Source organism: Eptatretus burgeri, chromosome 12 (genome assembly GCF_056783735.1).
Source record: "Eptatretus burgeri isolate ZD-2024b chromosome 12, Ebu_testis_v1, whole genome shotgun sequence".
NCBI classification, from domain to species: Eukaryota; Metazoa; Chordata; class Myxini; order Myxiniformes; family Myxinidae; genus Eptatretus; species Eptatretus burgeri.
The window spans coordinates 91,592,660-91,606,185 of record NC_140972.1 but is presented as its reverse complement, the minus strand read 5'-3'; the positions used below and the strand labels follow the sequence as shown (position 1 = coordinate 91,606,185).

The window sequence follows — 13,526 nt, the reverse complement described above, 5'->3', positions numbered from 1 at the left end:
TGGTTGAGAACAGCTGTCTTGAAGATCTGAAGGGAAGAATGAGATTGAAGAGAATGTGGAAGCTGGTTCCGCAGGTGGGGAAAAAGAGGAACAAATGAGTGGAGATGAGCAGTGGTTCTGGATTTTGGGAGTTTCACCTGAAAGGGCCGTTGCTGGTGGACCACCTGCAGAAAGCTGGGGATGGGACGACAAATCACTGAAGAGCAGAGGGTGCAAGACCAGAAAGGAGGTGAGTGGAAGACAGAGAGACCACCAACCTGTTTGTGATGGGAAAGTGAAAGGCCCATAGACTCAGTTTCATCACAGGAAATTCCAATGATCTTGAAGGCCATGGTTTCCATGACATCAAGGTGAGCAAGGTGTGAGGCATGGGAATCAGCACAGAAAGGAGATCCATACTCCATGCTGTGGGTGAATGCCTTGTAGGTGGATAAGAGTTCATGGGTACCAATGAAGGACTTTGTATTGTCCTGAACATGTGCACTTCAGCCTGATGACCAAAGTACATAGTCATCCAAGGGCTTGATAAAACTTGTCAAAGCAATGTACAACTATGGTTTCAGCCTCCAGGTATCACTCACACAAAATCAACTTGAAACACATAACTATAAGGCAACATGTGTCCTGCACAAGGGAGCAAACTGAAGCATGCCTCCTATGCATAATGCATCGTCATTACTGACATGAGACGGAGAGATACAGAGATGCACAAAGGAATGGGTGGAGGAAACGGGATAGAGACAGACAGACAGACAGACAGGCACAAATACTGAGACACCTCTCCACAGGGCATTAGCATATGTTAAAGTTTTAGTTGTGAGATCACAATGTTTTGTTCCTTATTGCCATTCAGGTCAGTGGTCTTCATGGTGTCTTTCTGGCCAATCAGCAACAGGATGATGCCACTCGAACTCTTATCACTTACAATTGTGGACGAGATTGGCACCTGCTGGAGCCACCCCCTGCATCTCATGATGGAGAGGGTTTGCAATGCCAGCCGGTGAGGAAACAACCATCGCTTTTGACCCAATTAAAGCAAAGATTTCTGGTATTTCCACAGCCTTATCCTGCTCATAGTAATTGGTAGCTGAACTCCCTCCTGTATTTGCAGTTATTTGAGACAATTTTTGAAGTTGATCTTTTCGGATTTTACATATCAACTTTTGCTGAACCAATGATATGATTACTTTTGACATCAAGAAGTCTGCTTATAAGAGGCCTTCTAAATAGGTTTTGAGACTACAATAAACTCCTTTTCCTACACATTGCTCTTGTCAACTATGCCCCCCCACCTCCACTCCTTATCTAGACATGATTTTGATTGTGATTGTTGTTTAAATTCAGGGACTAATTCTGCAAACTCATTATTGTACTTGTAATACACGACTTTCAAAATGACGTAATCCGCCCCAGAATGTGAGCATGCGCAGACCCCTCGAGAGACAATGGTGTTCGGAACACCTTAAAGGATATTGTGTGTGCGAGATAAGGATTGTTATCTGAAACGGCTCACAAAGCTTCTAAAATAAGCCTAAAATACTAGGAAAAGGACCTGAGAGAAAGGGGTGTGCCTCTGTACAACACTGCTCTTTGAACCTTGTGAGAATTCCTCCTGTGAACCTGGCAGGCTTGGAGATTTATTTAATGGATGTCTACATTTGGAAACATGATGCTGTGTGTCATCAAATAATGGTAACAAACTCTTCGGCAAAGGACAGCTTCATAACGTGAAAATACACAAAGCTTGTGCCAGTTATAGTTATGTGAGAGCCTGATGTGCCAGGCAGACACTACGTGAGAGCCAGATATTCCCTGAGCTGTTCGTTCAGGTGCTTCTGAACATCAAACATCATATTGGGTTTGGGAGCTTCTGAGCACTGATAAAGGCGCTGTCACACCTTGACGATTTAGCCAGCAATGGCAACGTATAAAAATGTATGTAAAACGTTGGCGTACGCTGAAATTTTGATGTTTTTCTTTAAAGTTTTGGTCGTATTCATAACGTGTTGGTCGTATGCATAACATATTAGTAACGGGCACATAACATTTCGTTGTCTTATAGATAACTTATACCAACGAATGATTAGCGTGTTGTCGGCGTTCACAACCTATGCCCAACGATAGTTTAACTTAGGCATAGCGCGCTGCACGTATCGCCGACGAACTCGTGGCGTAGCCTGTTAAAAACCTGCTGCACGCCGATTTAAATCATAACCACCTGAGAATTGGAAGCGTCAACCACGCAGTCACACCTTGACGATTTAGCCAGCATATGCCGACCTATGAAAAAGTGTCTAAAACACTGGCACACGTCGAAGACGGTATGGGTAAGTTGTGTATACGTTAAGAGCACGCTGAAAAATGAGGAAGTACACTGTCATATTTCGTGGTACGTCTCGTACGTCGTGAAATTTCAAGCATGCTGAAAATTTTACGACGTACTCGCCGTATGGCTCACACGTTCCGCTACGCTGGGAATAAGTTGTAGGCACGATATGCGATCGTTGACACACGTCGACACAAGTTCCTTGTAAGTTACTCATAAGTCAAAACACGTCGAGGTAATGTTTAGCATACCCGAAACTTATTTTCTCCGTCAAGGCACATTTTCTTTTTTGGCAGTGTTTTTCAGCGTGCTCTTAACGTTATCAAAACTTACCCATAACGTATTCAACGTGTGCCAGCGTTTTAGATAAATTTTTCATAAGTCGGCATACGCTGGCTGAATTGTCAAGGTGTGACAGCGCCTGAACAAGGATATATCGAGCGCTTGTGAATGCACAGGCTAACTTGAAAATGATGATATTTACTCTTAACCCTTTGAAACCTAGCTGCTGTTTTACACTACCAGCCACAATCCAAACCTCTATATACCCAAGTGACCGTTTCACCAGCCGCGATTCAAACCTCCATATACCCGAGCGGCGATTTCACCAGCCGCTATTCAATCCTCCATATACCTGACCAGCCGTTTCACCAGCCACTATTCAAACCTCTATATACCCAAGTGACCGTTTCACCAGCCACTATTCAAACCTCTATATACCCAAGTGACCGTTTCACCAGCCACTATTCAAACCTCTATATACCCAAGTGACCGTTTCACCAGCCACTATTCAAACCTCTATATACCCAAGTGACCGTTTCACCAGCCACTATTCAAACCTCTATATACCCAAGTGACTGTTTCACCAGCCGCTGTTCAAACCTCTATATACCCAAGTGACCGTTTCACCAGCCACTATTTAAACCTCTATATACCCAAGTGACTGTTTCACCAGCCTCTGTTCAAACCTCTAAATACCCAAGTGACCGTTTCACCAGCCACTATTCAAACCTCTATATACCCAAGTGACCGTTTCACCAGCTGCTATTTAAACCTCTATATACCCAAGTGACTGTTTCACCAGCCGCTGTTCAAACCTCTATATACCCAAGTGACCGTTTCACCAGCCACTATTCAAACCTCTATATCCCCAAGTGACCGTTTCACCAGCTGCTATTTAAACCTCTATATACCCAAGTGACTGTTTCACCAGCCTCTGTTCAAACCTCTATATACCCAAGTGACCGTTTCACCAGCCGCTAATCAAAACCTCTATATACCCAAGTGACCGTTTCACCAGCTGCTGTTCAAACCTCTACATACCCAAGTGACCATTTCACCAGCCGCTGTTCAAACCTCGATATACCCAAGTGACTGTTTCACCAGCCTCTGTTCAAACCTCTATATACCCAAGTGACCGTTTCACCAGCCACTATTCAAACCTCTATATACCCAAGTGACCGTTTCACCAGCCACTATTCAAACCTCTATATACCCAAGTGACTGTTTTCACCAGCCACTATTCAAACCTCTATATACCCAAGTGACCGTTTCACCAGCCTCTGTTCAAACCTCTATATACCCAAGTGACCGTTTCACCAGCCGCTAATCAAAACCTCTATATACCCAAGTGACCGTTTCACCAGCTGCTGTTCAAACCTCTACATACCCAAGTGACCATTTCACCAGCCGCTGTTCAAACCTCGATATACCCAAGTGACTGTTTCACCAGCCACTATTCAAAACCTCTATATCCCCAAGTGACCGTTTCACCAGCCGCTGTTCAAACCTCGATGTACCCAAGTGACTGTTTTCACCAGCCACTATTCAAACCTCGATATACCCAAGTGACCGTTTCACCAGCCACTATTCAAAACCTCTATATACCCAAGTGACCGTTTCACCAGCCGCTGTTCAAACCTCGATGTACCCAAGTGACTGTTTTCACCAGCCACTATTCAAACCTCTATATACCCAAGTGACCGTTTCACCAGCCTCTGTTCAAACCTCTATATACCCAAGTGACCGTTTCACCAGCCGCTAATCAAAACCTCTATATACCCAAGTGACCGTTTCACCAGCTGCTGTTCAAACCTCTACATACCCAAGTGACCGTTTCACCAGCCGCTGTTCAAACCTCGATATACCCAAGTGACCGTTTCACCAGCTGCTGTTCAAACCTCTATATACCCAAGTGACCGTTTCACCAGCCTCTGTTGAAACCTCTATATACCCAAGTGACCGTTTCACCAGCCACTATTCAAACCTCTATATACCCAAGTGACCGTTTCACCAGCCACTATTCAAACCTCTATATACCCAAGTGACCGTTTCACGAGCCACTATTCAAACCTCTACATACCGAAGTGACCATTTCACCAGCCGCTGTTCAAACCTCGATATACCCAAGTGACTGTTTCACCAGCCACTATTCAAAACCTCTATATACCCAAGTGACCGTTTCACCAGCCGCTGTTCAAACCTCGATGTACCCAAGTGACTGTTTCACCAGCCACTATTCAAAACCTCTATATACCCAAGTGACCGTTTCACCAGCCGCTGTTCAAACCTCGATGTACCCAAGTGACTGTTTTCACCAGCCACTATTCAAACCTCTATATACCCAAGTGACCGTTTCACCAGCCGCTATTCAAAACCTCTATATACCCAAGTGACCGTTTCACCAGCCGCTGTTCAAACCTCTATATACGCAAGTGACCGTTTCACCAGCTGCTGTTCAAACCTCTATATACCCAAGTGACCGTTTCACCAGCCACTATTCAAACCTCTATATACCCAAGTGACCGTTTCACCAGCCACTATTCAAACCTCTATATACCCAAGTGACTGTTTCACCAGCCGCTGTTCAAACCTCTATATACCCAAGTGACCGTTTCACCAGCCACTATTTAAACCTCTATATACCCAAGTGACTGTTTCACCAGCCTCTGTTCAAACCTCTAAATACCCAAGTGACCGTTTCACCAGCCACTATTCAAACCTCTATATACCCAAGTGACCGTTTCACCAGCCACTATTCAAACCTCTATATCCCCAAGTGACCGTTTCACCAGCTGCTATTTAAACCTCTATATACCCAAGTGACTGTTTCACCAGCCTCTGTTCAAACCTCTATATACCCAAGTGACCGTTTCACCAGCCGCTAATCAAAACCTCTATATACCCAAGTGACCGTTTCACCAGCTGCTGTTCAAACCTCTACATACCCAAGTGACCATTTCACCAGCCGCTGTTCAAACCTCGATATACCCAAGTGACTGTTTCACCAGCCTCTGTTCAAACCTCTATATACCCAAGTGACCGTTTCACCAGCCACTATTCAAACCTCTATATACCCAAGTGACCGTTTCACCAGCCACTATTCAAACCTCTATATACCCAAGTGACTGTTTTCACCAGCCACTATTCAAACCTCTATATACCCAAGTGACCGTTTCACCAGCCTCTGTTCAAACCTCTATATACCCAAGTGACCGTTTCACCAGCCGCTAATCAAAACCTCTATATACCCAAGTGACCGTTTCACCAGCTGCTGTTCAAACCTCTACATACCCAAGTGACCATTTCACCAGCCGCTGTTCAAACCTCGATATACCCAAGTGACTGTTTCACCAGCCACTATTCAAAACCTCTATATCCCCAAGTGACCGTTTCACCAGCCGCTGTTCAAACCTCGATGTACCCAAGTGACTGTTTTCACCAGCCACTATTCAAACCTCGATATACCCAAGTGACCGTTTCACCAGCCACTATTCAAAACCTCTATATACCCAAGTGACCGTTTCACCAGCCGCTGTTCAAACCTCGATGTACCCAAGTGACTGTTTTCACCAGCCACTATTCAAACCTCTATATACCCAAGTGACCGTTTCACCAGCCTCTGTTCAAACCTCTATATACCCAAGTGACCGTTTCACCAGCCGCTAATCAAAACCTCTATATACCCAAGTGACCGTTTCACCAGCTGCTGTTCAAACCTCTACATACCCAAGTGACCGTTTCACCAGCCGCTGTTCAAACCTCGATATACCCAAGTGACCGTTTCACCAGCTGCTGTTCAAACCTCTATATACCCAAGTGACCGTTTCACCAGCCTCTGTTGAAACCTCTATATACCCAAGTGACCGTTTCACCAGCCACTATTCAAACCTCTATATACCCAAGTGACCGTTTCACCAGCCACTATTCAAACCTCTATATACCCAAGTGACCGTTTCACGAGCCACTATTCAAACCTCTACATACCCAAGTGACCATTTCACCAGCCGCTGTTCAAACCTCGATATACCCAAGTGACTGTTTCACCAGCCACTATTCAAAACCTCTATATACCCAAGTGACCGTTTCACCAGCCGCTGTTCAAACCTCGATGTACCCAAGTGACTGTTTCACCAGCCACTATTCAAAACCTCTATATACCCAAGTGACCGTTTCACCAGCCGCTGTTCAAACCTCGATGTACCCAAGTGACTGTTTTCACCAGCCACTATTCAAACCTCTATATACCCAAGTGACCGTTTCACCAGCCGCTATTCAAAACCTCTATATACCCAAGTGACCGTTTCACCAGCCGCTGTTCAAACCTCTATATACGCAAGTGACCGTTTCACCAGCTGCTGTTCAAACCTCTATATACCCAAGTGACCGTTTCACCAGCCGCTATTCAAAACCTCTATATACCCAAGTGACCGTTTCACCAGACGCTGTTCAAACCTCGATATACCCAAGTGACCGTTTCACCAGCCGCTGTTCAAACCTCGATATACCCAAGTGACCGTTTCACCAGCTGCTGTTCAAACCTCTATATACCCAAGTGACCGTTTCACCAGCCTCTGTTGAAACCTCTATATACCCAAGTGACCGTTTCACCAGCCACTATTCAAACCTCTATATACCCAAGTGACCGTTTCACCAGCCACTATTCAAACCTCTATATACCCAAGTGACTGTTTCACCAGCCGCTGTTCAAACCTCTATATACCCAAGTGACCGTTTCACCAGCTGCTATTTAAACCTCTATATACCCAAGTGACCGTTTCACCAGCCACTATTCAAACCTCTATATACCCAAGTGACCGTTTCACCAGCCACTTTTCAAACCTCTATATACCCAAGTGACTGTTTCACCAGCCGCTGTTCAAACCTCTATATACCCAAGTGACCGTTTCACCAGCTGCTATTTAAACCTCTATATACCCAAGTGACTGTTTCACCAGCCTCTGTTCAAACCTCTATATACCCAAGTGACCGTTTCACCAGCCACTATTCAAACCTCTATATACCCAAGTGACCGTTTCACCAGCCACTATTCAAACCTCTATATACCCAAGTGACCGTTTCACCAGCTGCTATTTAAACCTCTATATACCCAAGTGACTGTTTCACCAGCCACTATTCAAAACCTCTATATACCCAAGTGACTGTTTCACCAGCCTCTGTTCAAACCTCTATATACCCAAGTGACCGTTTCACCAGCCGCTAATCAAAACCTCTATATACCCAAGTGACCGTTTCACCAGCTGCTGTTCAAACCTCTACATACCCAAGTGACCGTTTCACCAGCCGCTGTTCAAACCTCGATATACCCAAGTGACTGTTTCACCAGACACTATTCAAAACCTCTATATACCCAAGTGACCGTTTCACCAGCCGCTGTTCAAACCTCGATGTACCCAAGTGACTGTTTTCACCAGCCACTATTCAAACCTCTATATACCCAAGTGACCGTTTCACCAGCCACTATTCAAACCTCTATATACCCAAGTGACCGTTTCACCAGCCGCTATTCAAAACCTCTATATACCCAAGTGACCGTTTCACCAGCCGCTGTTCAAACCTCTATATACGCAAGTGACCGTTTCACCAGCCGCTATTCAAAACCTCTATATACCCAAGTGACCGTTTCACCAGCCGCTATTCAAAACCTCTATATACCCAAGTGACCGTTTCACCAGCTGCTGTTCAAACCTCTACATACCCAAGTGACCGTTTCACCAGACGCTGTTCAAACCTCGATATACCCAAGTGACTGTTTCACCAGCCACTATTCAAAACCTCTATATACCCAAGTGACCGTTTCACCAGCCGCTGTTCAAACCTCGATGTACCCAAGTGACTGTTTTCACCAGCCACTATTCAAACCTCTATATACCCAAGTGACCGTTTCACCAGCCACTATTCAAACCTCTATATACGCAAGTGACCGTTTCACCAGCCGCTATTCAAAACCTCTATATACCCAAGTGACCGTTTCACCAGCCGCTATTCAAAACCTCTATATACCCAAGTGACCGTTTCACCAGCTGCTGTTCAAACCTCTACATACCCAAGTGACCGTTTCACCAGACGCTGTTCAAACCTCGATATACCCAAGTGACTGTTTCACCAGCCACTATTCAAAACCTCTATATACCCAAGTGACCGTTTCACCAGCTGCTGTTCAAACCTCTATATACCCAAGTGACCGTTTCACCAGCCTCTGTTCAAACCTCTATATACCCAAGTGACCGTTTCACCAGCCGCTGTTCAAACCTCCATATCCCCGATTGGGCTGATTTTTCTCCAGGTTGCCCAGGGTAGGGGAGCTAAAAGTCCAAGCAGCTCAGGGTTCAAAGGGTTAATAATTTTCGTAGGGAGGAGCTATGGGAGCTGTGAGGGCTGTTATAAATGTTTCTTTGGTTCTTAGGGCACAAGAGAAATTAGCCGAGATTTTTGCATCTATTGCCAAATGGAGAAATGTGTGTGTGTGTGTGTGTGTGTGTGTGTGTGTGTGTGTGTGTGTGTGTGTGTGTGTGTGTGTGTGTGTGTGTGTGTGTGTGTGTGTGTGTGTGTGTGTGTGTGTGTGTGTGTGTGTGTGTGTGTGTGTGTGTGTGTGTGTGTTTTCTTTATGTATATCCACTGTGGCCACTCACTTTTTATAACCAGAAATGATATGAATTCAACATCTCTGTCTCATCCACGGATATTTCTCCGTTTGTCTGATTTGCATCCAGGAACACAACAATTATGGGAAACCATTTTGAAATTGCCTTCCTTTCATTTATATGCTGAAAATTATGTGAGAAAGGCGGTTTGAATTAGATTTCGCGCTCGCCACGCGGCAGGTTAAAAGTGCCGGGCGAGCAGAACTGAGACACTGAAAACGCACACACAGCACGTACACGAAAGGCCTCGTTAGCATTCATACGTCATTTTCAAAGTTGTACATTAATCATTATTAACACCAGTTTTTCCTCATCTCTTTTAACCTTTCTCCTCTTCTACTTAGAAACATGTTGACCACCCAGTTTTCTGTCTTATTCTTCACATGAAAGGAATTTTACATACCATTCTTTGGTTTCACAACCTATGAAGAATGAAAATCATTTTGATTACTTGCTTGGCTAATTTTAGTCCACTGTAATGAATATTTTGAGTTTGGTAGACCATATCGTTTCATGATCACAGCTTCTTGAAGGCTTTGGGACACGCAGATATAACTATATTTAAATAAAGAAAACAAAACAACTGGGTGGTTCCTTCGAATGTTACACATTATAGCCTATGTTGTTGTTTTTGTTAAACGGATGCATTGTCAGGCTGCTCTTCAACTCCACAGAAGGTTATTGGCAGAGTTTCTGGATACACGAGTGAGTAATATTTGACAGGACAACACAGAGGGAGCAAGCATGTCTTGGAGCTGTCAAATATGGGTTTTATTCTCAATCCGATAACCGACTATAAACTGTTCGACGGGTGCATTGTGTGCTGCATGGTGTTTAGTCAAAAGCTGTACCATTGGAAGGAATGGTATTTGCGGACCCATCTGTCAGCATTGATTGCTGGTGGATGTTAAATGGCCCACGATGTCTTTCCCAAAGCGTCGGTATCACTGTCAAAAACTGTCAAAAACAGTGACCAAATGGGATTGTCGGTATCACTCTATAGCCACTATTCCAAATTCCTACCCAAAATGGTTCTTAAAAGTTCCAAATTCCCAACCAAGATTGTTCTACAAAGTTTCAAGTTCCCACAAAGAATAGTTATACAATGTTTCAAATTCCTACCCAAATTATCATTCGACGAAGTTCCAAATTCCCACTCCAAATAGTTCCACAAAGTTCCAAATTTCCACCCATAATTGGTATTCAAGGTTCCAAATTCCCACCAAGAGTAGTTCTACAAAGTTCCAAATTCCCACCCAGAATATTCACACAAAGTTCCAAGTTCCCATCCAGAATCTGACTTCATTTGCAATTGGTCACTGTTTTTGACACCATTACATTTTTGTTATTACGGACCAAAAAGCTACGATATGTCGAACTAAAAGTTTCAAATAGAGCACCTCGTCGCCATTGGAGCATTTTAATTGCATCAGATGTGGCAATAAATGCAAATTGTTGCTCTCAGCTTGATGGCTCGATGATAGAAGACGCCATTTGCCACCTCCATCCCAACCCCATTTAGAATCCTGTGCAGGCATGGGCAACTTTTAAGTATTCATGCAAAGTTCCAAATTTCCACCCAAAAATTGTTTGACAAGTCCAACCTGAAGTGAGTCTTTGGCACCCCCTCACTCACTATGGACTAATAGTCAATGGTGGAGCTTGAAACATGGCCCATATAAGTATAGCAGCAAAAACAACAGCAGCACTATAATGACACTCAGTGGAGTGCATAGTATTGCCTCACACACTCATTCTGAACAAAAATACCATGAAAGGTAACTGAACACACTACTATTATGGCCCACTGCTGTAATTGCCCATGTACCCGTATCATCCATGCACCCAATTATGTCACATGCATTGCCATTATATCTGTAGCTTTACTGAGTATTGATTATTAGGATATTTAACAACCACTTGTGTGCACATTAATGCAAAATTACATCAATGAAGATTTATTAATATGAAAATAATTTGAAGCTATATTCCCCATGGCTCGTCGATCATACGGTATGTATGAAGTTTTGCATCGGTATGTTAAGCGGTTGTGGAGAAGAAGATTTTTAAAACGTTTTTATTTTCAATACAATATGGCCAATAGACCACGTGATCAACGACATTAATTTAATTATTCACTCACATTGGGTCATAGAACAGATATGTGATGTTTCAGATTTTTCGGACAAAGATTTCGATTCAACCAATTATGGCTGAAATACCACTTCACTGATGATGACATCATTATCACCCTAAATATCCAATGGGGAGTTAATGACATATGCCAAGTTTAAATTTTTTTTGTCATCGAACGGTTTCGGAGAAGATGTCTAAATTTTCTCCTTTAATCAAATATGGCTGCGACACCATTGTAACCTATGATGTCAGAATTATCACAAAATCTTCTCCATGGGAAATCCCTCATATGTTCAAAGTTTTACGTGGATGAAAGCGAGAGAAAAAATTTTACGCTAAAATATATAGACGTGGATGCGCACGCACACACACACACACACACACACACACACACACACACACACACACACACACACACACACACACACACACACACGGGCATTGCCATAGTCTCACAACCCCTCGGGGCGAAACTAACTAGGAATCTGTGATCACCCGCGACTTACCCTTGGCCTGAGATCCAATGATGATTATTTCTTTTTTCAGATCACCATATGACCTTAACCTTCAGCATTTATAGATGGAGTGTAAATTCAGAAAAATGTGTCCCCATCTGCAATCTATCCATAATACTCACCATCATGAAAATGGAAGGAAAATTAATCAGCTTGTGAACAAAAAGGGATTTTTTGGTAATTAGGTGACAATCTGAAAAAATACAGCCCGTGGGCCCTGGTCAATTCCGACTTCATTGATATTGGATATATTCATTGACATTCATTGTTTTTATTCCGGCCCTAATGAACTTCATACTCATTAAGAATCATTATCTCTCTTCCTGGTCAAAAATTCAGAAGAAAAAAAACGCTGCGATCAGGTGTAGACATTGTTTCATAGAAGCATTATACCATACAAAAAGCAAAAACTACGAATACTCTTGGAGTTTTAGGATTTTGTAGATTAATTGGTCCTAATGAACTTCATACTCATTAAGACTCATTATCTTTCCTTCTGGACAAAAATTTGGAAAAAAAAACGCCCAGACAAGCTGTAGACATTGTTCCAGAGAACCATTATACCAAACCAGAAGCAAAAACCTTGAATAGTAAGTTTATGAGTTTTAGGACTTTAAAGATTAATTGATTAGACGAAGTCAATTGGTGACAAATCTGACATTTTATTGTGGGCGTTTCTGCGGCATCTCCCCAAGTATCATCCCTCCGAGTTTCAAGTCATTCTGACCACAGGTTGCAGAATAATGATCGAAAGATTGATTTTGGACAGACAGATGGATGGACGCATTGACGGACGGATCGACGGACATGGACCCCCATTTTATAAGACACTTCCTTCAGAACTGACTAAAAAGTAGGTCAAGAATATGAATCAAATATCAGGTACACAACTTCAGCTCAGGTACACTTTTATGATAAAAGAACATCTTGGAAGGCCAAGCAGTATTTGAGATTACGCATTGGCAAGATTGATCGATAATTATATAAACGTGTTTTTTTGTTTTTTTTCAGACCGCCATTTTACCTTGACCTTTAACTCAGAGGGGTACGATGTAAATTAATCATAAATGTGACTTAATCTAAGCCATCTAGGGAAGGCAATTTTGTTTCGATCAAACAAACCTTAGTCGAGAAATGGTAAAAAATGCTTAAATGTCTATAATTAGGTCATGACATTAAAAATTAGGTCAAGATCAAAAACGATTAAGCCAACGCCGCATATCTTTTATTCCCATTGTTGTTGCAAAATTTCATTATGAAAGGCCCAGCCGGCTCCGAGATACAGCTCGGACATTGGCAGTAAATGAACAACAACAAAAAACCTAAATTGTGGTTTAGTACTCCGAGGGTTCTAAGAAACTCTGTGGTATCATTAAAAACTGGGTACACTAATTATAGAAACAAACCCGAAAACAGCTATAAGCTTCCCCCTATTCTACAGGATAGGGGGAGGCTTAACAAGTGAGGAGTGGATGACATCTCATGGCTATGTTTGCGGCAAACAAACATAGCCTCAACCCATAAGGTGTTGTTTAGTAGTGGAAAAAATGTCTGGTCAATTGGAATATTTGATTCACGGATGTATGAAAAAAAATTTACACAATT

General features: G+C 42.9%; 1 protein-coding gene across 4 annotated transcripts in view; it reads left to right on the top strand.

The window, feature by feature from the left end:
* LOC147016127 (VPS10 domain-containing receptor SorCS3-like) overlaps nt 1–13,526 on the top strand; it is a 999,683-nt gene that overhangs the window by 610,425 nt on the left and 375,732 nt on the right. For 3 of the 4 annotated variants that reach the window (XR_015050022.1, XM_085848865.1, XM_085848867.1), the window contains exon 10: nt 854–1,000. The exons of the other annotated variant lie outside the window; for it this stretch is intronic. Coding sequence is in view for 2 of the 3 variants with exons in the window: in XM_085848865.1 (XP_085704991.1) it covers nt 854–1,000 (147 nt within the window). In the remaining variant the exon portion in view is untranslated. The remainder of the gene's footprint in view (nt 1–853; nt 1,001–13,526) is intronic. 4 annotated transcript variants of the gene reach the window in all.